This window comes from Pogoniulus pusillus, chromosome 6, assembly GCF_015220805.1.
Source record: "Pogoniulus pusillus isolate bPogPus1 chromosome 6, bPogPus1.pri, whole genome shotgun sequence".
NCBI classification, from domain to species: domain Eukaryota; kingdom Metazoa; phylum Chordata; class Aves; order Piciformes; family Lybiidae; genus Pogoniulus; species Pogoniulus pusillus.
Genome location: NC_087269.1, coordinates 22,281,534 through 22,306,524, shown reverse-complemented (window position 1 = coordinate 22,306,524; position 24,991 = coordinate 22,281,534). Strand labels below are relative to the sequence as shown.

General features: G+C 45.5%; 2 protein-coding genes across 35 annotated transcripts in view; both read left to right on the top strand.

Moving 5' to 3' along the window:
- Positions 1-15,726, top strand: part of SORBS1 (sorbin and SH3 domain containing 1) — a 187,137-nt gene extending 171,411 nt beyond the window's left edge. For 24 of the 33 annotated variants that reach the window (XM_064144862.1, XM_064144863.1, XM_064144867.1 and 21 more), the window contains 7 exons: positions 99-224; positions 1,291-1,485; positions 3,318-4,046; positions 5,363-5,479; positions 11,234-11,424; positions 12,627-12,739; positions 13,553-15,726. In XM_064144862.1, the coding sequence (XP_064000932.1) occupies positions 99-224; positions 1,291-1,485; positions 3,318-4,046; positions 5,363-5,479; positions 11,234-11,424; positions 12,627-12,739; positions 13,553-13,620 (1,539 nt within the window). In that variant the 3' untranslated portion in view covers positions 13,621-15,726. Of the gene's footprint in view, positions 1-98; positions 225-1,290; positions 1,486-3,317; positions 4,047-5,362; positions 5,480-10,566; positions 10,627-11,233; positions 11,425-12,626; positions 12,740-13,552 lie in introns of all 33 variants that reach the window. The other 9 variants (XM_064144886.1, XM_064144894.1, XM_064144893.1 and 6 more) reach the window with 6 other exon arrangements.
- A 2,289-nt stretch (positions 15,727-18,015) lies between these two features.
- PDLIM1 (PDZ and LIM domain 1) overlaps positions 18,016-24,991 on the top strand; it is a 42,852-nt gene continuing 35,876 nt past the window's right edge. For both annotated transcript variants that reach the window (XM_064144856.1, XM_064144857.1), the window contains exon 1: positions 18,016-18,148. In XM_064144856.1, the coding sequence (XP_064000926.1) occupies positions 18,053-18,148 (96 nt within the window). In that variant the 5' untranslated portion in view covers positions 18,016-18,052. The remainder of the gene's footprint in view (positions 18,149-24,991) is intronic.

The following is a 24,991-nucleotide window of genomic DNA, read 5'->3' as shown; positions in this document are numbered from 1 at the left end:
TTTACGTCAGGTGTTCTCTTTGCCCAACTCCTTTCTGACAGTGACCAGTTTATGGACTTTTTGTCTGTACCTAATCTGATTCTGTTCGTTCATTCTAGCTTCTCCCACCAGCTGAGAAAGCTCAACCCAAAAAGCAATCCCCATTGCAAGTATTGGAATATGGAGATGCTATTGCTAAGTTCAACTTCAATGGGGATACCCAAGTGGAAATGTCCTTCAGAAAGGTAAGGCTTTTGTTGTGCTGATGAATTAAATACAGGCAAATACTGAAGACAATTTTAGCACTAGTTACTTACAATTTCCAAATGAAAGCTCCAATAACACGCTCTGTAGTCAGGAAGGATTCCTCATCATCATCCATGGTTTTAGTCTATAGTTATTATGTCATGCATCGCAGTGAGCATTGCAGGTGGGCTCAATCAAGAAGTGCCAATTACTTCCCTAGGGCTAGCCAAAACGGTGCTTTGAGCACATATGCTGGAAGCCTGGCCTTGCAAGGCAAATTAAGTGTTTGGTGGCATGTCTCCAGTCTGAGACTGTGCAGTGGACATGCATGCCGTCACATCGGCATGGCAATGCAGAAAAAAAGGAAACTGAGTTCACCTTCCTTCTTGCTACATGCCAAGCCACTGAGTGCCGGTGAGCTATTGATGGGACTGTCGACTGAAGGGATAAGAATGGGTTGTGTAATGGCTGTTCAGAGCCAAGTCAGCCGTAGTTAGATTAAGTAGCAGCATTTCTCCATCAGCTAGCTTTCTGTTTTGATGCTCAGATTAGATCTTGTCTGTCTTCTGTTTTAATTATGCATGAAGGTGAGGCTTGCAGTTTATAGTAAGGTTATGGGAGGCACTTCTTTTGTTAGCAAAACAGGAAAGAGCATAGAGACCTAGTTTAAACTACAGACCTTAGGGCTACAGTTTCCCTGCATAATCCCTGTGCACCTCTTACCCCTGAGGGTCTCCTGGTCAGCCTGAAACCTCTGGTTTCCTTTTTTTTTTTTTTCCTTTCAAATTTGCTTTAGCAAGTAGGGTCTTGAAAAAGTGAGCATAACTGAGTGAGTCTGCAGACAGCCCAAGTCAGCACATGAAGATCTGCATTTCCTTCTTTTCTGAAGAGAAATATCTCATTCCCATCCAGAGGTTAAATTTAAGATCCAATAACCAGGAAGCAGGAGTTAGGCTGAGGGACGCAAATTGTTTTAGGTCAGCTGCAGCAAGATTAAAAATATAATCTGCTTTGGAATGATGAAATATGTTGAAGTCAGGACTAGATTACTGTTCCTTCTCATAGGGTGAAAGGATTACGTTGATTCGGCGAGTGGATGAGAACTGGTATGAAGGAAAAATCTCTGGCACCAATCGCCAAGGCATCTTCCCTGTCACTTATGTGGAGGTGCTCAAACGGCCAGTGGTCAAGAACGCCATTGACTACCCTGATCCACCAATGTCTCTCTCCCCTAACCGCAGCGTGACGGCATCACCACAGGTATTTGGACTAGATGCAGCCAATTACAGCTCTTTGCAGAATGGAGGGATGTTGCCATTGCTTGTGCAAGAATAAATAGCCAAAAATACCCTGTAGCTAAGACTTGTGTTTTGCGCAGTAAAAGCTGTGTGCTCCCTGCAGCATGCTGCAGCTGCAGGAAAAGGTGATGTTTCATTTACCAGGAAGGTTAATGAACGGGTCAATGTGGGATTTGGAGACTCAGCTTTTAATCTCTGATCTGTAGTTTGAATTCAGGCCAGACTGAAAGGGCTACAGTTCACAGACTTCTGAATAGGTTTCACTATCAAAGATGGAATTAGAAATCATATCTCCTTCACATCAGAGGTGGTGATCCAGCTTCTCCTGAGTGTGTGTTTACACTTCATAAAGTGTCACTGTGATAAGTGAACTTTTTTATGTGACTGTTAAAAGGGGTGACAGACTGCTGTAGTCTGTAGGAGCCATTATGCACATAACGGGTAGCTTGAATCAAGATGTATACTTAACCCTAAACATTCCAGATCACAGTGGAAGTTTTGGAAGTCAGGAGAGCAGCCTGTATTATTTGAAATCAGGGCTAAGTGAACTCTGGTTTTGAGAGCAAGCCAGTCTGGGATCTTCTATGAATATTAGATTCTCTATGAACCATACAGCAGTTTAAACCAGAAGTCAAAATGACAGCAGGTAATTGTATGGGGATCACAGAATGTTCACCATCTTTGCTTTGCTCCCATCCTGCAAATAAGCATGCTTGAAGGTCATCGTATGTGTCTAGGTTGCAGCCATGAGGTTCTGGTGCATCCTCTCACCCACAGGATCAAAGCAAGGTCATTACGAGGTTAAGACTGCAAGAAATAGAAGTGGAGAACTGAGATCAAGAGGAAGGGCAGGACAGATGGGAAAGGCTGCCATAGCTCATGCCTAGTGTCTGTCAGGATCATCTCTAAAAGGAGTGCTTTTGTTCCCAGCCACCATGTAAAGAGGAAAGACATGTTGCTTGTTTGGGACTCCCTGTTAAAGTGGACCTCAGATAACCTTTTCCATTTGAGCCTGGCAGTCTCTACATAGCTGTGGCCTGTCTGCCAGCTTCTCTCCTTGATGAAAGGGGTTGTATATACTGTTTTTTTGTTTCCTTTTGCTATTCTTTTGATTCCTCCCCTAGTAGATCAATTCTCTCCCATTACTTTTTTTCCTAACTTGGCGGAGGACTGAGAAATACTCTAGTCAGTGCTAATGTAGCTGATCTCACTGACTTATCCGGTGATAAAAGCTAAGAGCAGAACTCGGTTCTGTGTTCTGCCTTTATAAACACAGGACCTTCGGGATCACCCGAAGGCCAAATATCTGCAGACAGTTTTGTTGATTCCTTTCTCCTTCACAGCTTCAGCAATGCAAGGTTTTTGAGGGGCAGGCATTGCTCATGTTAGAGTTGGATAAAGTAAAAATATATTGCAGCAATGACTTCTGACTGGGTCCACAGTGTGAGTTCTTGTGTCCCAGATATTACTGCCAGGCCAGTCAAATACTGCATGCTGCCATTGTGGATAGCAGCTTCAGCTGCTTCCTGAGGGACTTGGGGTATATGATACTAAGTCTAAGGTCTTCCACAAAATGTTTGGTATCTGGAGTTGGATGCTGGTTGGAGCAACCACAGACAGCATGTTCTCCATGGTGCACTTATCTGGAAAACTTACACACTGTGCTTGGTCACAGATCTGCCTCTCTCTACACTTGCTCTTTCTCCTTTTACCTTTACTCAATCATTTATATTTTCCTTTATTATCATTTTGTTCATTTATTTCTTTTTCTCTCCTGCTTTTGTCTCCTTCAAGTCTCCCAGCTCTGAGCTGCTCCATACACCAACTCCTCCGCCTTTGCCTTTCGCACGCCGCACCTTATCTCCAGAGGTGCAGGCAGTCACAACTGAGTGGATTGCTCTGACTGTGGGAGTGTCTCCTAGCACCACTCCTACCATAACTCCTCCATTGCCTCCTCCGCCTGAAGCCTCTCTCCCTCACTCTGACTATCTCTCGCCTTCCACTGCAGCCAGCCCTACCCCCACTGTCAGCCTCCAGCATTCCAACCTCTCTGGCTCCTCAACTCCCAGGTCCATTAAATCCCCATTGCCCTCTTACTCATCCAGACCTCAGTCCTCCACTCGCAGTTTCTATCAGGCTACTCCACAAAGTCAAGAAAAGTTTGTTGGCTCTCTTTCTCCCAGCATTAGCTACTCTAGCTCCCCTCGCTGGGCAGCAGAGAGCCCGGAAAGCATCCTCGCAGAGCAGCATGACACCACTGGCAGCCAAGCCTGGCTCCAAAAGACCAGAGAGGGAAGCAGCAACCCCGACCAGGGTTCTCGTACTGTTCCCAAGATCTCTGTTGAGCGCTGCCTGAAACCATCCCAACTAGACATGCGTGTTAACCCAGAAAAAAGACCTATGGGTTCCTCTGAGGACAACCAGTTGTGTCAGGAGCTAATGGCTATTGTGCAGGGAGGTAAAACAGAGAAAAGAGGCATCAGGAAAGGTGATCTGGGAAAGTTTCAAAGCGGGGAAAAGAAGGTACTTCTTCTGCATGTGTGTGTGCTGCTCTGAATCCCTGATTTTAACTGATGTATTGAGGTTTGTGCTGCTCTGCTGGCCAGGCAGAGCCAGTGCCTGCCATGTATCATACTGATGATCTTAAGACCTTCTAGGGGTCACTAGTGATATTCAATGGATAGCTGATCAAAATTTTTTAGAAGAGGACTCAGGAGCAGTGTAGTGAAAATTATTTTAGAATAGATAATAGCAGGAACTGATTCAATTGGTCACATCTAATGAGGTGATAGTCCCAGATAGTGGCTATTATCAGATTTGTCAGACAAAAGTATCACACAGGCCTCGTACCTGAAACTTCACTGCATAGACTACAGGCAGTTTCTTTCTATTCAGAGATTTTCCAGTGTGTGATGGATCATCTTTGGTTATAGGATTTATTTGTTCCTCCTAAAGCCAAGAAGTAAAAAAGCCTTGTAAAAGTCATCCTGGCTCCTAGAATCACAAGAGCTATCCTGTCTTGTTCCTGGAGCCTGTGGTTTAGTGAGCCTTAGTCTGCAGTGTGCATGACTAAGTCAGGGAGGCTTGATTGTATCTATGAATTGAATGGATTTTACTACCTTTACACTTCCAAAACAATCTGAAAGGGTCTAGCCACATAGGAGAATTAGACCTAGTGATACTTTTCCCCAAGAATTTTTAGTTTTACATAGCTCTATGAGAGGGAACATAGAGAAACCCTCTAGTAGTGTCTACAATGTATCTTCTGTCCCTAGTCTTAGTATAGGAGATCTGCCTTACTGTGCAGCTCTCAGTTGATTTAAGGTCTATTGTGGGCTACAGCCAACCTAAATACATTACAGCAATTGTGTGACCTTGTATAGGAGTGGAAGTTTGGAGATCTCAAAATCATAGCATTATAAATACTGTCTTGGATGTGTTGCAATAGCTTCAATGACACACCCCATTTACCCAATGCAAAATACTGAGGAATGGGGATTTTCAGATGAAACATTATGCACTGGGAAATCTCATGACAAATAGTTTCATTTCTGCTTGAATCATGACTAGCAGTATGTTAAAAGATGTATAAAGACTCTGCTGTTTACTAGCTGTGGATACATTTTTAGTAGCATTTTTTACAGGCATAATCTGCATGTTTAAAACAGAATGAGGTGGCCAGCTCAGACAAACCAACTGGAAACTGCACTTGCCCTTGCATGGAGTTTCGTTTGCTGTGTGTGCATCAAAATTACTGAATAGCAGATGCTCTTATCAGTAGCAATGATTGTGATAAGAGAACATGTGCCAAGCTGACCAACTTTTCTTTTCTTCAAAAGACTGCAGATTCAAATGCATTCTCTTCATCTGCTCCTCTCTCTTCCTCTGCCCTCTCTTCCTGTACTGTCACAACACAGCCACCTCCCAGACTTACACACAGAGTCAATAAGTCACAGGTAATCATCTTTGCTGATTAATCTTCCGTTACTTACAGCTGTTTCCATACCACACCATTGTTTTGTCATATGCTTGTTTAGCCATTCATTGATTGCACAGGTGAGGTATTTCTTCTGTCATTGAATTTAGACATTTTATTTTTTCTGAAAATCGTTTAAAATTACTTCCAGGCTATGCAGAAGGGCAGGTATGGGCCAGCATTTCAGCTGGTGCAAATCCACATAGCTCAGTTTGTACTGGATGAGGGTCTAACTTTCAGTTCCTCTAAAGCATTAACCCACAGCTTATTTAGTTCTGACCTTGAGTTCCTAGAGCTCAGTTGCATTATACACAGTACCCATGGCTTTGTAATCAGGAATGTTGCAGTGTGAGATGTTTTGATTCAGGTTACCATTAACTATATGAGATCAGGATTCAAGTCTTGAGCATCTCAGAGCTGGGGGTAAGGCATCCATAACTTGGCATCCACAATGTCAAGGACTGTTCCAGCTTTCTCAGATAGGATTCAGAGGTTCTCAGCTCTATTGCTGAGAGACACAAACTTATTTAAAGAGGGATGCTGTAGGGTCTGTGCAGCATAACCAACTCAGCCTTAGCACTTTGTGGCTGGGACGCCCAGGGTCTGGGACTGAACGGTGCCCGGCAGCGCTGTTGGTGTCTCGGTCAGTCCTTCAGGCAGCCTCCACAGGGTGGCGACGTTTGACACGGAAACAACAACTAGCAAAAGCTGAGCTGAGTTGCACGGAAGGAGACTAGGGAAGCATCTTCGATTTGATCAGCAAACCAGGCAAGATGCTTACGCAGGATGAATGTGGGAAATAGTTGCCATTGTTAGTTATTTTCTGTCAGCTTGTGAGAGCAAGATACAGCCTTAACCCCGAAATTTTCCTGTTACATTTACTCACCTCATCTCCTTCTGATTGTGAGCTTCTGCTACATTTTACTGAACAACCACCTCCTGCTTCCTTTTCAGTTTTAATATCCAATTCCAATAGGATACATATTCTGCTTCCCGTTGGAAGTCCATACAAATGTTCTGTGTTGGCCTTTCTCCGGAGCTCCGATCTGCTTGATCCTGCTGGTGCTTGCATTGGGTGTAAAAATTCAAAAGAGCAGGAGCAAAAAGCCATGTTTAGGGAAAGATGTTCTATTTTTGGTGTTGTGTCTGGTTGTAATAGGAGCCTCTGGCCTTTCTTTGGATTTGAAGCCAAGGTGAAGTTTGTCTCTTAGATGCCTTGACATTCCGAGTGTTGCTAGTGTCAGGTTTAAACTGTGCATGACATTATCGATAGTCTTGACCTCCTTTCCAGTTCTGGGCCTACAGTTGTTTAGGGATTGACAGCAGTATTTCTGTGTGCAAGCGACTTCTCATTACCTACATGACCCGTGCAGAGGCTGATGACTTCAGCAGAACTCCAGGTAATACCCTGGAGGCCTTCTCAGAAATCTGTCATCTTTCCACTGACTTCAATCAAATGAGAAAAATACTGAGTAGATGTGGAAATGAAGCACTGCATCTGTTTTGTCTCTGTTACTGGCAACCCCTGGTGTTGGAAGTGTTTTACAATTTTGAATTTTATTTTTCTTTCTCAGAGAACCTTATAGACAACCTACCCAGTAATGGTGTCCTGACCAGAGGTTTTCTGCAGGTTTAAGACCTCTATGACACGGGGCTGATGTAAAGACTGCGGTCTTGCCTGTTCCAATAAGTAATAACATAAAGTGCAATGGATCTTTAAGCTATTCTGAAGTTACTCCTTTTTGTTTAGTTTCACAGTCCAAACTAAAAAGAAAACAGGACAACCCCACAGAATGTGAAAGATACTTCAATTATAACTGACAGAAAATTAGTTCCCATATTCCAGTGAAACATAATATTAAGCAGTGATATGATCTATCAGTAATTTACTTCAGGGAACCCTTATGTCTCTAGCTTTATTCCTGGTTTATTCTCAGGTCCTGTTAGCACAGTGTAACGGTCAGCAGTGGTACTAACAAGTGTATAAGCAGTGCAGGAGCTTTGGTTCTGGGGCCAGGCTGCAGCTGTGGGGCAGAGAAGGCAGGAGTGGCTGGACCAGGATCTCTGTATCACCTGGTAGTGTAAGGGATGTTGAGAGGGGAGGGCTGTCTGCTTTCTTCCACTTGTACAAAACCACTTGGGCAGAGTGGTGGTAACTTCACCCACTTTGTGCTGCTAGAGAGGAGAGCGTATGAGAAGGATGCTCCCCAGCACAGACCAGCTAGCTTAGCACGGTCATTATTTGGCACCATCTCCACGGTCATTATTTAACACCCCTCCCAGTGTATAAACCAGAGCTGCACAGCCTGCAGCAGGCATCAGTAGCTGCTACTTGTGGCAGATGTATTTTTCTACTATAGACACAACCTTCAGCTTCTGATCCAGCAAATGGGGAGTCTTTCTGTTGACTTTGACAGTGCTGCTCCACACTGCAGCCTTTTCAGTGTTCTTTGTGAGAGCTTTTTTGGTCAGCTTTTCCCCTGCTTTCAACAGAGCTGGAGCTTGATGCTTGTTTTTTTTCTTTTGGCTGGGCTGCAGAGTCCTCCCATTGTTCTCCATTCACATTCACTCAGCATCATTGCTGAGTGCCCTGCTCTGAAGAGATACCAATTTGTCTGTCTGTCTTCTCTGTCTGTTAGTTCGTTCTGCTTAGCTTTCTCCTTCCTTGTGTAGTCCTTTAACTCCCACCAGAAAGGGATGGAAAAAGACACATAGGTAAGAGTTGCAATGGTTAGACACACTGATGACACTTGACTTTATTAGGAGCAGAGAAAGCACTATTGAGTAGCCCAACCTAACAGTTACAACCTGCCTCAGGGCCTAGAATCTTAACATAGGGCCTTTTTCTAGTTTTCTTACAAACCTGTGGTGCTCCTTAGACCCATCCTCAAAGTCTGTATGAGGTGGAAACCTCTACTATAGCCCTGGAAGTTAGTGCAGGGACACCTACTGCTTTTGTTGAAGCTGATGGAGCAAATGCTAAAGAGGATCCACTTAGTTGCGTGTCTTGTTGGGAACTAGGGTCTGCTAGGAGAACAGAGGACTGCTTGGTCTCTGCTCCTGCTCTTTTGCCTGGGGGAAGTTCTCCTGAGGATCTTACCAGGAAAAGGGATGTGAGCAAGTATATGATGCTGGTAGGCTGCTGCACCTCCTAGTATTGCACATACCAGGCTGCATCTTGGAGCATTCAGAAATAGTGTCATTTTTTAAGCTTTTAAATTATTTATTTAATTCAGAGTAATAAATGCTTTTTGGAGGAAGAGCTGATCAAGGAGATCACAAGTAATCAATGAGAAATAGACCATACAGTCTTGGGAGCTCATGGAGCAATTCCTGCAATTTATTACTATGAAGCAGAGAAACTCTTTCCTGAATTAAAAAAATCAAAACAAAACAACTGCAGTCATTCCTACAGCTGCCTCTCACCTAGCCCAGGAAATTGGTTTTTTGCAGCTGCTTGACCACCTGAGATAACTCAGATTTAATCACCTCTGGTGGATGGTAGATGGTTGGTCTACACAGTTTTGATTTTGCATTTCTAATTATTCAGTTTGCCTTTGAGGGCTGATGATTAAGTCAGCAATGACTTCCAGAAATCCTGTGACCCTTTCAGGCTCCATAGTAAAGGCTTTGAATGAAAATTTCACTACAATTAGCCCATGCAACTTATATTTAGTGTTTTTTATATATAACTATACATGTTAAACAGAGCATTGCTTTTTAGGGCAATGATCCCAGATTCCAGCCCCAGACAGTACAGCTGGCTACAAAGGAGTTGCTGTGGGGTTAGCTTGGCCTAGAGTTGGTCACAGTCCTCAAGAGAAAAGGTGAATTCTTTTAATACAGTGATAGGCACAGGCACAGAGGTCGAAGATGTGATTCAGAGTAGCTTTGAGAATGGAAACTAGACAAGGATGAGCTCATTACCTTTCATTTCTCCAAACACTTTGAGCATGCTTGGACTGAAGGTGTCACAAACCTCATTATCTTTGGCTTCTCCTCTGCCTCAGGATGTCATGAGAAAGCAAGTGTTTTATTGGAGGGCATTGTTGAACTGAATGAAATGGAGGAGGGAAAGCATAAAATTCAAGGCTTTCAGAATTTGGATTGAAGATTGTGTTGTATGATCACAGAGATGGTAGTGGTTTGGATCTTATCCAGCACTTTGTCAAGCAGTTGGGCAGGCAGTACAAATAATCCCAGTCTGGTTCAGACACATTTGTGCACAGCATGCCACTTGCTTTTGCAGATGTTTGAATATGCAATGAGTGTGCTAAACCAGGTTCTGGATCTCTGTAACCTTCCCATTAAAAGTCCCAACCCCAAACATAAACCTTGATTTTACTTGCTGTGCCCTGGGACGTGCAAGTCCGTGTGAAGAGTTGTGACTAGGGACAGAAGCAGAGCAGAGTCCCTAAGCTTCCCAGGTGGTGGGGTTTCCAGTCAGGGCCTCCTCTGACCTGAAGCTCTGCCTTGTAGGAATTAGCAGGGCAGCTCAAATGCTCACTTCATACAAGCTAGAGTAATTTTGGCGTGGCTACGTGACATTGTGACACCTGAGGATCTGAAATGGTCTTTGTTTAAGAAGCAAGGAAGTTATTGTTCTCTCCTGTGTTGAAGTCATCAAGAACGTTTCAGAAAACTGCAGCAGATTCCTCTCAGTGTTCTTTTGGCCTTTCAAGTTTGATGCTCTCAAGTACGCGTTTCTGTCCTTGGGATATTTTCCTCTCCACAGGAATGCAGTATGACACTATGTACCGTTCTGGTTGCTGTGCTGTCTGTAGCCTTCTCCTGTGATTCTCTGCTTTTGAGCTTCATTTTTGCTGTCACTTTTCTCTCTGCGGCATTCTGTGTGCTGCGGTGCAGTCGCATTAACGTGGTCATAATGTCTCTTGTGTCAGTGAAAGATGCTGTTGTCCAGGAAGTGTGGTGTTGGGATGGGGAGGGGAAGAGTTGTTAATTTTCTTTTGTTGTCTGCAATCCATTTAATTTTTTCTTTTAAGTTTTGAATTCTGACCTCTATAACATCTGCTAAAATGTCTTATCATTTGCTTGGTGATCACACAGCCTTCCCACCATTCATTGAGAGCTGGACCAGATCTCACAGAGTCTGAAAAGAGCTATGTGGTAAGGCCACTGTTTAAATCAGATGTGTAGTCCTAGACTCTCTTCACCCAGACAGACACAGTGTCAGTAGAGATAAAATGTCAGCACTGTTTTTAGCTGCAAAGCAGGTACATACTTATTTGCATCTACTGTTTTGTTTTGGGAGTTCAGCAATTAGAAAAACTGTCATAGCCAGTGAGAACTTGGGCTAATTGTGCTGCCAGTCCTGGATGTAGGTTAAATGAAGCGAAATGCATGAATGGAACAGCCCACCTTGCATTCTTGAACTGCCTTCATAGCCTTTGTAATGGTGCCACCGCATAACTAATTGCAACCTTGTGCTGCTGCTTTTAAAAATATATGTATATGTATTTGTTACAAATCTTCAAACTAAATGCCAAATTCTTCTGTATCTTGCCTGTTTTTCCATGCTTACACCTGGATCCCTTCTGCACTCCACTACCTGGATATTTACCTGGATCTACAACTTTTTTTTTCTTTTTTTTTTAACTGGACTTATGTGCTGCATCTGGGATGTCCCATCTCTTCTTGTCTGTATTTTCCCCTCCCTCCCCTCTATTGACTGTCCTTTGGGTGTTCTTGGATATCAATGCTGCCTACCACACAGGAAGCTGTTTGCAGTGAGATCATAAACATTGCAGAAAAATCTGTTCATTACTGCAGTGCTATTTCTCAGCCTCTTGACTCTCGACACAAGGTGACCTCTAATGACCATAAACCATCTCTCATCATTTCTCAGCAACCTCAAGCACAGCAGCAAGGAGCCAGCCCTGACAGAAGTCAAACACCACGAGACATGTAAGTCTTTTTGGCTCCCACCTCTTTCTAGGGCCTTGTCTCAGATTGGTAATGAAGATGGGGAAATGTGAAAACTTCAGCATTTCAGGAGTTAAACTAGAGTGATATGAAAGTTAGGATTTTTTTTTTTCACGGAAAGAGTGGTCAGGAGTTGGAATAGGCTGCCCAGGTTGGTGGTTGAGTCACCAATCCTGGATGTGTTTAAAAGTTGTTTGGATTTAATGCTTGGGGATATGGTTAGGGTGAACCCTGTAGAGTATGGATATTAGTTGGACTTGGTGATCTTGAGGGTCTTTTCCAACCAGAATGTTTCTGTGATTCTGTGTCAACTTTTCTCTAGAGAACAAATGTAGTAGCTCAAAGCTGAGACCTTTGTGCCTCTATAGCATCTGAAACAATGACTTCATGATCCAGGACTGGGTCTCCTTTGAACACTTGATTCATACTTGTTATGGAGATTATCTCAGCTGGGAAACAAAATTAACAGGCTGCACTTGGCTTATATGGCATGGGTCAATGTGTTAATAGCTTCTGTTCTTAGCTTCTCACAGTGCAGTGAGATGTCCCAGCACTGATGCTGCTTGGTCAGTCGGCCAGTTGTGCAGATGAATTGGTGTCTAAATGATCTGAGTAACCAAGGCTGAGATTTTCAGACCTGTTTGGTGGATTTTAACTGGGAGCTGCCATTAAGCTTGGTGAGGCCAAGCTTGGTTTTGAGAAGAGCATACAGTGTGCTGGGAACTGAAGTTCCTTCACCGTTGGCTTTTTTTCTGAAGTCCCTTAAGCTGCCATTTGGTCATCCATGGCCCTACCTGTGTGCCAGAGCAAGAGAACAGATGTTTCAGCCAAGGAATGAGTGTGTCCAGATTTCACCTGGCATTCAGGAGGGTGTCTGCACTCAGACACTTCTCTAGACCCTACACCTTAGGAAGTCTCCAGTTGTTACAGACTATGGATACATGACAAAAATAACCCAGAAGCTTTCTGCATATCCCACACAATGTAGGTGTGACCCTTTTTACTGCCGTGGCCTTGTGACAACAGGTAATTTAATGCAGTTGGCTTTGACCTGCCAAATGGAGAACACAGGTCTAGACTGCATTGAACAAAATAGAATAGGAATTAGGGGGAGGGAGATGTCTCCTTCTGAAGGGATGTTAAGGAAATCCAGTGGCTAACATGCAGTGTCTTTCTGCTTTTAGAGTTAGCTACCAAGCCCTCTACAGCTATACTCCTCAGAACGATGATGAGCTGGAACTGAGGGATGGTGACATTGTTGATGTCATGGAGAAATGTGACGATGGCTGGTTTGTGGGTGAGTGGCACTTACTTGTCAGCAGACCTTTTTGAGAAACAGATGAGCAATTTTGCAGTGTCTGGAAGCTGCTTTCAATTGTGAGGTCAAGATGCTGAATGGAAATCAGCTCATTCTTTTTCCACAATTTTTCATCATTTCCAATCAAGAACATTAAAATTAGGGTGCCTGATGGCATTTGTTTTCCTTGCTAGGTCTCTAGTTTTTCCTTTTTCCTCTTCTTTATTTTCCTGTTCCACTCTTCCTCCTGATCCTTCTTGCTCACACCAAGGCAGAGCAACAGAGGAAACCAAGGAAAACTGCTTCTCTGGCTTTTTCAAAACTGAGTGAGCCGTGGCAAGTTACAGAAAGTAGCAAATAGGGGGCAAAGGGAACACATAGGTGGAAGCTGCAGCCCTTGAAAATCCAGCTTTATCTGTAGCTGTATGTTTAGCAAAACCTAGCCCTTTACCTTCAAAGAATGCAAGTCTGGACAGTGTTCACCATCTCAAGGCTGCAAATCTAGGCTTGTTATCTCTTCTTAAGGGAGATTAGCTCATTTATACTGATAGGAGTTTGGCTCCTAGCCTATAGGCCCAGAAGCTTTCACCAGTATCTTATTAATTGTTAAAAGGGAAGACCAAAGGTGAGTAGTAGCCAAACTAATTATGATCACATCCGTAACAAAAGGATCCTTGACCAGGACTCCTATTTAGTTTTAGAAAGCAATACCTGCAGGCATAAGAAGCTGCCACATTTACCTTTTTAAACCCCTAAGCCTTCCTTGCGTAGCTCCATCTTATTCTGGCTTCCTTGTGTTTTATTTTGCAACAGGTACATCCAGGAGAACAAGGCAATTTGGCACCTTCCCAGGCAACTACGTGAAGCTGCTGTACCTGTAAAATAACAGTGATCTCACCATGGCAGTGATGGGGTTGGTTTCCAGATGGCGTTTTTAACAGTGAAGAAACAGATAATTTATGAATGTAATAGAGAAGAGATGAGATGTGTTAGGAGGATGTGGTTATGTGGTACAGTATTGAGTTGAATGTGTAGCCCTGCTTACACAGTTTCAGGGTGTGATTTGTTTGCTGAAAAAGAGACAGCTTTTAGTTTACAGTGCTGCCTTTGCATATTCCTCTCCCCTCCCCAGCAAGAGTTCTGGTAATAATCTTAATTTGTATGGAGTACTTACCTCTGAGAAGGCTTCAGGGAAGCATACTGTATAGGTTTTGTTTGTGTGTTAAGATAGGATAGTGCTTTGGGGCAGTAGGCAGCCTTGCAGTGGCTCCTTTTCACTGGCAAGGTTCAGTGAGGCCAAGCTTTCTGCCTGATTTTTGCCTCACTGAAGGTTCACTTTGCTCTGCCCTACACATCTGTAGAAAACCCTTCCTTCATGTCATGCACTTTTCAGACCCAGCAGAGGACAGCTCTGGAGAAGGATTTGGGCACTGGTGGTTTAATCCAGAGAGGTCAGCCAAAGCATAATGCAAATGTGCAAAAATCCCAAACTCTTTAATAACACATTACCAATCTCTGCAGGGTTTTTTTCTTTTGTGCAGGGGGTGTGTGTGTGTGAGTGTACTGTGTGCAGCAAAACAGACGGCGTCCTGTTTTTAAAGAGAAATCAGCCTGGCTTTGACATTTATCTGCACAAAGAATAGAACCAATAAACAAAACATTTGTGAGAGCAAATCCTGATTGAGTCCTATGGCTGTTCACTTCTCTGCTCCTCCTGCCCTATTGCTGGCCCTAAAGGATCACACACTTTTCAAAGTATTCTCTTTGGGATGAAGATTTTGCTTCTTTCCCTGCATTGCATACTAGAGGCTCTGATGAATCTGAGCAATGCATCACTGAGGGTGCCTTTTATTTTCTTTTTGGTTGCAGTGTTGATGATAGGTCTCAAATAAGTACATGCATTTTGGCTGCCTTTTAGTCAGACAAAAAAGTCTAATCAATGTGGAGAGCTGTTCCCAGCAGTTGTTAACAATTACATAGATTCTTATTTCCTTGAGGAAAAAAAAACCAAAAACACAAACAAACAAAACATGGCTTGGCTCTATGCGTGCCTGTAAATTCACTATGAATACCTTTTGATACACATTTTGTTATTAAGAAAAAGCATAAAAAAAATGGTTCTATCAGACTCTGCTTCCTACAGTTACCATACAAATAGCAAAAGATTAGATTGCTATTTTGTCATAAGCCGTATTTAATATTATAAAAATGCCTATTTTTATGCTGATGCTTTTATACAGATTTGTTAAGAGTAACTACAACTAACTGTTAGCACGACTTGCAATGTTTTGATAAACTAGCCATGCTCCTGGGTTTGCAATCAAGTAGGCTCATCTTCTGTCTAGGTCAGCAGAAGAGAAGACTTGGTGTCTCAGAAGTTTGACTGTAAATATGTATATTTAACTTTGTACAGACAATGTACTTACCTTGTATAGAAAAATAATTTAAACATATTGAGTGAAGGGAGAAAAACAAAAGGCAGATGTGAAAGGTTGGGATTTTTTTCCACTTTTATTTAAATGATGGAATTCCTTGTATGTTCACATAAAGAGATTTAGCACAAACTATGTTATGAAAGGGTTTCAGATACTACATAAAGCACCACTGTTTCTTTTCTGCAGGAGATACCTTTAATCTTGCATCTTATGGGTTTGTTTTTTCTGCTTTGGGTTTGCCCTCCAGTTATTTGCAGCAATATTTAGGTCTGTTGGTAAGACTGGATAACACCAAATTAATTTATCCAGCAAAGTAACGTGATACTTACTGTATATAACATACTCATTTAAAGGTTTCTCTTTTTGTTCTTGTGCTTGCCATTTTAAGTCACACACACACACACACACACACATACAAACTGCAACTTATTTTTGTGTTGATTTTTTCTCTGTCTTATTGCGGTGGATGACTATTTGGCAATTAATAAATGGAATTATTGAATTACTATTGTGTTCCTTGTACAAATTATTAAATAAAATCTATTGTCACTATTCCTGTAGTAGTGCACTTTTGTACTTGTACCCCTCTGTGGCTGTCTTTGGTTGTGTCCATACTGAGCAGTAGGTGGCCACCATGGGCTTCCTGAGTGTCCCCCACAAGAGGATCCTGCTCGTGACTTGACCTGAGCTCATGGATGCACCCTCCTGAGCCATAAGGCAGACTGTGACTGTTTCTTGAGGAAGTTGAAGTGTAAAAGTAGAGAAAAAGATGTTTTACACTCATGTGGGGTCATGGTGCACCCGCCGTGGTATGCATGCAGACCAGGGAGTCCAGATCTGCTGATTTACAAAAAGGGTCTTTGTGACTCTGTGACTCTCTTAGATGACAAGATCACATAGGTTAAGTAGGGCAAGAAACCACACATTTCTCTGTGGCAAGGGTTGTGAGTTGATGTTGGGCTTTCATGTGCATTTTTACCCCTGCTACAGATCAAAAGGCATAGGACATTGACTTCTGTGGTAGCTGCATTCTGACCAGGCAAGCACTCATTCAAGAGGTTTATGCAAGACTTGTGATAAACACATCATACCTCGCAGCTCTGCAGCAGGAGAGATAGCCAGGACTGTTTGCATGTGCCTCATGTAAAGAAGCAGTCCCTGCAGGAGCAGAGCAAGGGAAGGCAAGAGCTGAGGCTCAGTAATGCACAAGTACCACAGATGCACCCCCTGCACCTCTATATCTGCCTCTTGCAAGCTGTCTGTGCAAGGCTGGGGCTACCCTGAAGGCTGATCTTTCATGGGAAGTTTTAACTTCCTGGAGACCTCTGCCTCAGGCTGAGCCAAAATTAGGCAACCGACTCAAATTCTGTGGTAATGGAGCCAGATGGTTGGGCAGACACATACACCTCGTGTTTGCATTAGCAGGGATTTTAGGAAGTTTGACTATAAGCAAGCCCAATCCTGGAACCAAACTAACAGGACGGCAAAAGCCTAAAGCTATTTTGCACGTCCTTAGCAGGCACACAGACATAAGCCCTTTTTTTTCTGTTTTGCAGGTTCTATAATAGCAAAAGGGCAGCTTGACCGACACTTTGCTGTGGTCACTAGCATTGCTCAGCTCTTGCTTTACAGTGCCCCAGCCAGGGAAGGGAGAAAGAAAGATTCACCTATATCTACTGAATCTTGATAGTTGCTCTCTATCCTAATATTCTTGTTAAGGAACAAGCTAGAAGTGCCTTTGTGACTCCAGAAGCTGGTCATGAAGAGACAAGAAGAGAGCCCAATGGCATGTCCTTTGGATATCCCTCACACCTGAGAGGAAAAGCGCTCAGTGTTGCTTTTTTCACTCCCAGGAGATGTGTAATGGTGCAGTGGAAGAACTACTGCTCTCTGACAGAGATGAGATTAGCAGTCCAAATGCATGAATCCGGGCAGGAAATAAACTGTAAAATTACAAGTTAATGCAGAAAAGAGGACAAAGCCAAGAAAGAGATTGCAGTGGCAAGGGTGTGCCTTGCAATGGGGTTGTTTGCGGCCGCGTCTTGTAAGGCTAGCACTTGGGCGAATCACGTCATCCCTCCCTGCTGATTGCTCTACCCTCCCCAAGCTGTAGCTGAATCCCAGTCTTGTACTGCAGTTTACTGATGTTGTGCTTACTGGTGCGCTGTTACTCATTTACTAACCAACCAGGAATACTTGTACTCCAGTTGTAAATGCCAGCACTGATGCTGTAACTCACCTTGCCCGTCTTCTGATCTGTGGGGGCTTAACATGCAATCAGATTAACTATTCTTCCGGAATCACAGCTGAGGAGGCTGGCTGAAGCCCCGTATAGAAGAATTCCTTCTTTTGATGGTGGTACCACCCCTAAAGAGATAGAGGGCTCCGCCCTCATCAGCATGAAATACCATTTATTTCCATCATCTCATTAGGTTTCAGAGTTAACATCACGCTATCTTGGAGCAGATGGCAGATGCCGCACCGGGGCAGTCTCGCCTGCGGTTGCCCGCCGGTGGTTTGCTCTGCAGCTGCCCTGCTTCCGGGCGCGACCTCGCCGGGAGGGGTGAGGCGCTCTGACTTTACGAAGACCGAAATTCTTGTCCTTCAGCAGCGACTGCGCCCCGCCACCTTCCCTCGGCAGGGTTTCACCTAAAAGCGCGTCTGACTGGGGTTCCATTAGCGAAGGCCGTGTCCGGAGAACCCTGCTCAGCAGGGCTGCACAACGAAAGCGGCGCTGCACAGAGTCCCGGGGCGGTGCCAGCGGCGACGGGGCGGGCCTGGGGCGGCCGGGGGCGGGGCGGGGGCGGGCCGGCCGGGCCAAGCCAAGCCGGTGCTGGCGGTAGCTCTGCTGGGTGTCCCGCGAGGTGCAGCCGCGCACATGGGGACGCACCGCATCGTACTTTCGGGTCCCGGGCCCTGGGGCTTCCGCCTGGTGGGAGGTCGGGACTTCGAGCAGCCCCTCACCATTTCGCGGGTAGGGCGCGGCGGCAGCTTGGGGCGGCGGGCGGTGCTGGGGCATGGGGCTGCCTGGAACCGGGCTGGCGCGGCGGGGGGTCCGAGGGAGACTGTGTAGCTGGAGCTGGCAGGTGGCTGGTAACACAAAGGCAGACTTGATGCAGCCCTGGCCGGTGGGTGTTTTGTTTTTAATTGCCTCTTTTATTTTTTATATTTATGGAGAAATCTGTGCTGGCCCGCTCAGTCCCTGAATCTGGCTTTGACCGGGGTCTGCTTCCTACCGACCCTCCCTCCTGGGTTTGTCTGTAGCAAATCCCGTAACGCAGCGTCCCCTCTGCTCCTGCCAGCCCGGAACTGGGGTTTTGCGGCCCGTCCTCGAGGATACAGCCGCACTGAGGTGGGGTTAGATGCTCGCCTGCTTTTGCGTGCCATGTGTAGGTAAAACACAAGCTTTTCTTAACGGAGGCCGTGTTAACCCGTGTGTATTGACTTTGCTCGTTTCTGTTCCAAGTCCTTCTTAACCCCACTTAAACAAGAATTAGTTTAAAAATGGCAATTAAAGCTTCAGATCCAGTGTCAGAGGCGTAACTTAGTTTTTGCTCCTCTTCGCCGACATTCACTCGTAAAAGGTCAGGACTGGGTTCAGGGTACTTGGCTTCCCTGGCCACGTACCCACCTGCGCCCTGTGTCCCCGCCTGCCGCAGGAGCTCACACCCTGCTGCCGCCTGCCCGGCCCGGCGGCGCTTGCCTTCAGGTGTGCCCCGGCCTGGCAGCTCGTTGCAGGCCGGCAAAAGCCGAGGGCACCGGCCTCCTCCTGTGTCGGGGGAACGGAACCCTGAGCCCCTGACCCTTCGAGGCTTCGTGTGTAGGCGGTCTACTGCTCGGCACCTTGTCGGGGCTTCCCGCCGATCTCCGCTCGAGAGAAGGAAACGCTGCTATTCCAAACCAGAGGCACCCGATGAGCCCAAGGCAGCGCTGGGCTCCCGCCTCTGCCCGACTGTGGGGGCCTCGCGGGCCCTAGGCGAGGATGTCTCCCCGTACGAGAGTTTGAACTTCTGTGAGCTGTCTTTGGAGGCGAACAGAATCGAAAGAACTTGTGATTTTTCTAAGTAGCTCCCGCCCAGAGGTCTCCGGGCACCATCGGGCAGGGAGCACCATGGGGCGGGGAGCACGAGCAGGGGGCACCATGGGGTAGGGGGCACCATGGAGCAGGGAGCACGAGCAGGGAGCACCATGGGGCAGGGAGCACCATGGAGCAGAGGGCACCATGGGGCAGGGAGCACCATGGGGCGGGGAGCACGAGCAGGGGGCACCATGGGGTAGGGGGCACCATGGAGCAGGGAGCACGAGCAGGGAGCACCATGGGGCAGGGAGCACCATGGAGCAGGGGGCACCATGGGGCAGGGAGCACCATGGAGCAGGGAGCCCCGTGGGGCAGGGAGCCCCGTGGGGCAGGGAGCCCCGTGGAGCAGGGGGCACCACGGGGCAGGGGGCACCACGGGGCAGGGAGCACCACGGGGCAGGGAGCACCACGGGGCAGGGGGCACCATGGGGCAGGGGGCACCATGGGGCAGGGTGCCGGCCCCGGAAGCGTAGAGCTGGCGAGTGCTGGGGAACCACACAGCGGGGAGCGTTACTAGTTTTCTGCGTAATCTCTTTCAATTACGCTAATAATGCCTCATTCTTCTAAAATATTTTTTGGACATGAAAGCAGCTTTAGCTTAAGGGAAGTGATATTTACTTCATTGTTATGGTAATTGTTGCCATTTCCTTCCATCTAAAGGCTCTTAGACAGAAGCATGTCTGAAGCCCTACCTTGCTAGTTTTACCTCTTCTCCTTGGTCGCTTTTGTCAGTGCTTATGGACGCATACCAAGAGACACAGATCAGCAAAGCAGCAAGAAAAAAAACCAAAAACACCTCATGAGAAACTGTGACCCTAGAGACTAAAATGTAACAAAATAGCCTCTCTGGCGGTGGTGACGTAAATGCTGGCAATTGGCACCTCTTATCGTGGCCTTCTCTTGTGGCCCCTCTGACATTTTTAATTTCCCCTCCAAGACGTCAAATCATTAATCTTTCCTGTGGTTCACTCCTAAGGCTCCTGAGTTCGTCCCTCTGCCTCAGGAACAAAGCTCTCAGTGAGTTGCCCCCACGCCTTCACCATGTAAAAAGAGGTTTGCTCTAGCTTTAAACAGTCTGATTTTACTTGTGTGGTGACTTTACAGGGCTGTAACTTCATTTTGATTCTTACTTATCACATTTAGTACCTGTGCTCCGATCAGAGAGCTTTTGGGCATGGAGCCCTTCTCCCTCACAGAATGGGGCAAGCTCTGAGTGTAGGGCTGGCATCTGCCAGGCATTTGCCCTTGATTGCATCAGGGAGCAGCATCATACTGCCACTGCCAGCTGTGACAATTTGGCTGTGTTATGTGGGGCACAAGTTCCCTCTTGTCTTGTCAGTGGAGCCTGGCTGTGTCTCATAGAGGACTGCCCAACCCATTGATGGCACTGATACAGTTACTCTGCTTCTCCAGGTGTGTGCTGGCATGGTGGGATGCCAGCCATGTGTCTGAACTGGATGTCTTGCAGATCTCTTTGAACCAATATGCCTAAATTCAGCCTGTGTTGTGTGCCAGGAGCTCAAGATTTGGCTTCTGGCAGCATTGTCCTCACAATGAACTCTTGAGTTTGCCTTGGTATTTATGGCCCTCATCACCATTGCTCCTCAGCTCCTTACTAGTAGCTCTTGGGTTCTTAAGCTTCCCTCTGATGCAGGGAGGGTTTATGCCGGTTATGTTGGTGGGAAGCAGCACTGTTTGAGTTGCCAAGGCAGCTCGTTCCCCGAGGGGTAATCATCCAAGAAGGTGAGGAGTCATGCTGTGGGCATGGGAGCCAGCAGTGTAGCCTATCTGAGAGCTTCTGGCTGGTAGCAGCTGCATGGCATGGCATCAGTGACCAGGTGAGGTCAGCAGCAGATGAAGGATTATGGTATTTTCACAACTGTTTTTCTCTTTTGCTATTGCTCTGCCTCCACTTTCCACTTAGAACTATGTGTTCCAAACTGCTTCAGGCAAGCATCATGAGCATCTTCTCATCTAAATACTTCTAGTTTCTTGATTGTGTTGAATCAGGCCTCCTGGTGAGACCTAGGTGTAGGGATTTCACCAGTGCCAAGCATGAGACCTCCCTGTGGAGTCTTCCATCTCTGATAGAGAAATTCTTCACAGATGTTTCTGGGGTACATTTATTTTTAAAACAATAGAGTTGTTGTGGACACCTTATTACAGTCTTTGTTCAGAAAAACACTAGTGTTGATCAATATAATGAACCCTAGACCAAAGCTTGATCGATTGCCTTGCAGGAGTAGGAAAGATTCTCATCTTTATTACTTCTGGGATGATACAGTGCAGTTAGTTAATAGGATGGAATTTCAGAATAACTCTGAGCTGTGGGTGGACATGCTGCAGGACAACAGTGTCCATAAGCTGTCCTGTGTCTGGGGTAGCTCCTATTTAAACTCCAGTGAGATTGGTGAAGGAAGCAAGCAACTTGCTACTTGAAGAGTGATGAAGATGAGTTGTCTCAACATCAGTGCAGCTAATGGACCCCACCCATCCCTCATGTGTTGTGAGCTGTTTCCTGTTTGGGTACGTTCGGTTTTGATGAACATTGGGGATTTCTGTTTCCAGTTGAATACAGACATAGAACTGTCTGACAGACTTTGTTCTTGAGGTGATTATTGTGGTTTGTGGTAGTGGTGTGTTGATCTTGAACTTCTGACCCAAAGTATGGGCAGAGATGAGTTTTGCTTTACATTTTGCCATATCAAAAGTCTCCCAGTCCTGTTAAGGACATGTGTCTGTCAGAGTCTGTGTGTTTTGCTATGAAAGCGAGCATTTTCCAAATTAAAAAGCAGTTTCAAGACAGCCCAGTTCTGCAAATACATTAAAAAGATGAAATATCAACATTGTGTTTGGTGCTGATTTCAACCACAGTAATATGAATTCATCCATGTTTAGTCTGATGGAATTTTAAAAGCTCAAGATTTATAGCAAGCACAACTCTGGAAGATAATTGGGTATTTCCTGAGTGTTTGTGGTTTTCTTAAGCATGGCTCTCTGAACCAGCTCTGTAAAGCTAAAACTTGATTTAGTGATAAAACTAGACTTGATGGTCTGAAGTCAAGCATGAGGTTGAATCCCATGGTGTGATTGATTTGACTTTGGTACTGGCTGTTGTCCTTCCCCCTGCTCTCAACTGGGAGCTCCATTAGGAAGCAGCTAAGAAAATGCAGCCTGGAGCATGCCTTGCTGTGCTGCCTGGGGTACCTGGTGGAGCTGCTCCTTAACTAGAGAGCCAGTCTGCATTTGGAGTGGCATACATCTGCCAAGAGCTTCTTGCCCTCCAGAAGTAGCTGGGCTGATGTTTAGCAGGTGGCACAATGCCTTGTGCCATTGCTGCTGGAGGGAGTCCTGTCTAGTCTGAGTATGTGGGATATGGAGAGCAGAGGTTCATATCCCTTGTGATGCCCCTACAGACTTCGAAGTCAGCATGAGCCCAGGCAGCTGCTGGGACTGGACTAGCCCTTGCTTCAAAGATACAAACGGCTGCTGAGGAAAAGAGAAGATTCTGCTGATCTCCCTAACTGCTGGGGTTTGGATGAGAAGAAATTGTCTTCATCTGTAACAAGTGGAAAGCACTAGAAAGTTTTTACAGTAAAAGACAAGAGTGCTCTGGGGAACAGGACAGGCTTGATCTTTTCCGTCCCTGTTTCCTGAGTCTAAGGGGCAGTTTTACCTTTAGAAAAACACTTAAAATAATTAGGATACTAATCAAACACCTTCTACCAGAATTACATGCAGGAACGATACCCTTGCCTCTCCTAGAAGACAGAGCTGTACTTTCTGCAGTTCACTTTTTCACCCACTTAGCCATGGGCTATGCAGCAGCTTGCTACAAGACTGTGGAGTACTACTTTCTTTGTACCTCTTCTTTCAGTTTAACATAATTTCTTTTGGCAACATCTGACCCATCTTGTTCTTGATGAGTTGTCTAAAGAACCTGAAGAGAGAACTCCATGTCAGGAGGGAATGTGCCAGCCCTAATCTTATGTAAGATCTTTTAAGCCCCAGGATTTAAGCTAGCAAAGGTAAATGCTGGACTTTTTGGAAGAGAGTCTTTTTTTGTTCCCAGATGTCAAATTATTTGATTGCAAGCTTCTTGGTATTTCTCCCTCAAAAATTACTTTGTCCAGTCAAAAGTGGCTTTGGCTTGTAAAATGCTTTAAGTTTGAAGGATGCAACATCAAAATAAGTGCAGCAGAATGATCCATTTATTTATTTTCCAATATAAACGATGAAGTCAAGGAAGCCGTAACTGCATAAACAATTGATGCTCTGTACAGTGACACAGTATCTCAGATGGTTGCTGATTACTGGACATGTTGTTTTATTTAGAGAATGAAATACACTGTCAGGAAAGGCTCAGCTGGTGAGCAGCTCTCTATCGTGTTTTTGAGGTCTTGTAAGAAGTCCATACCTTTTTTTTTCTGGATGTGAGGCATGTTGCGAAACAAGGGCCTGAGTCACTGCTTGACCACCATTTGATCATCTGTCTGAGCAAATAATCTCACCTATGTCTTTACACCACTGTCCTGCGGTCAGTCCTCTCTGTGCTGTGCCTAATGCCTTCCTTTTTCTGTGTTAATGCTCATCTAGCTGTCAGAGGTAGCCAGTAAGGTGAGGTGAGCATGAGCTGGGCTGCAAGAGGGACTTGTGCAGTGGAAGCCCAGATCCTGCTGGGGTGGGCTGAAGCTCAAGGCTTTTTCCAGGCAGAGGCATGTCCCCATGTCCCACTTCTTCTGCCCTGGTGATGGTGTATTCTGGGTCGGCAGTGAGCAGCCAGTGTGCTTTGGACTATGGCACTGTCAGGCCATAATGGTATGGAGAACATGAACAACTTGTGAGGAAAATCTTGTGGAGCTGGTTGTAAGGAATTGGCCTGCTGTTCCCCCTCCCCTAAAGAAAAGGGGTAAGGAACATGCTTGCCTGAATTTTCTTATAGCCTCTGATCTCTGCTGACTCAGCTGCATGCTTTTGCTAGGAGAAAATGTGGTTGCTTAGCATAATACTCCAGCACTGAGGACATTACTTATGGTAGAAGAGCGGTGTGTGTGGGTGGGGAGGATTAAACTGAATGTCAGAGATGTCTAGTTGTCACTGGTGGCCTTAGAAGTAAGTTGCTGCATGTCTGTTCTGTCCAGCATAAGATGCAGCTGGATTTTCTTCTCAGGCTCAGATAGGTGCTGTTTAGCCAGATCTTTTTCTTGGCTGATACTAATTTTCTCATTTCTTATGTCCTCATACTTCCTGTGGCTTGTGCCTGGGTGTGGAGTGATGGATGATACTGGAGGCTGTAGGGTCTGTAAGGGACCCTGGAGGGCTGATAGAGTGAGCAAGCAGCATGTCCAAATACATGAGAGGAGATGGCCAGAAAGAACTGAATGAATTTTAGAGCCACCCATTTATCTTCACTCACATGGAGCTGCATTATGCGGCTTTTCATGGGAGCTGGGTAAGCAGCCAAGTATGTCTCTTTCCTTCAGTTAAATGCAAGTGTTTTCATTTCTCTTGTACTTGTCTGAAGACTAGCTGAAGACTTGACATGTCATAACCATAGCCTTTGTTTGCCTGGCTGCCAGTGCAGGGGACAAAAATGGGCAAACCACCTGGGAGACAGAAGTGTGACCCTCGCCAAGGTCCCACTGATGTTGGCAAGGTGGAGCCCAAAGTGTGTGTGCAGGGAAGTTGAGGGGTGCAGATAATTCTTCTGCCATCTTCATAATGGCAGAAATTTGTGGA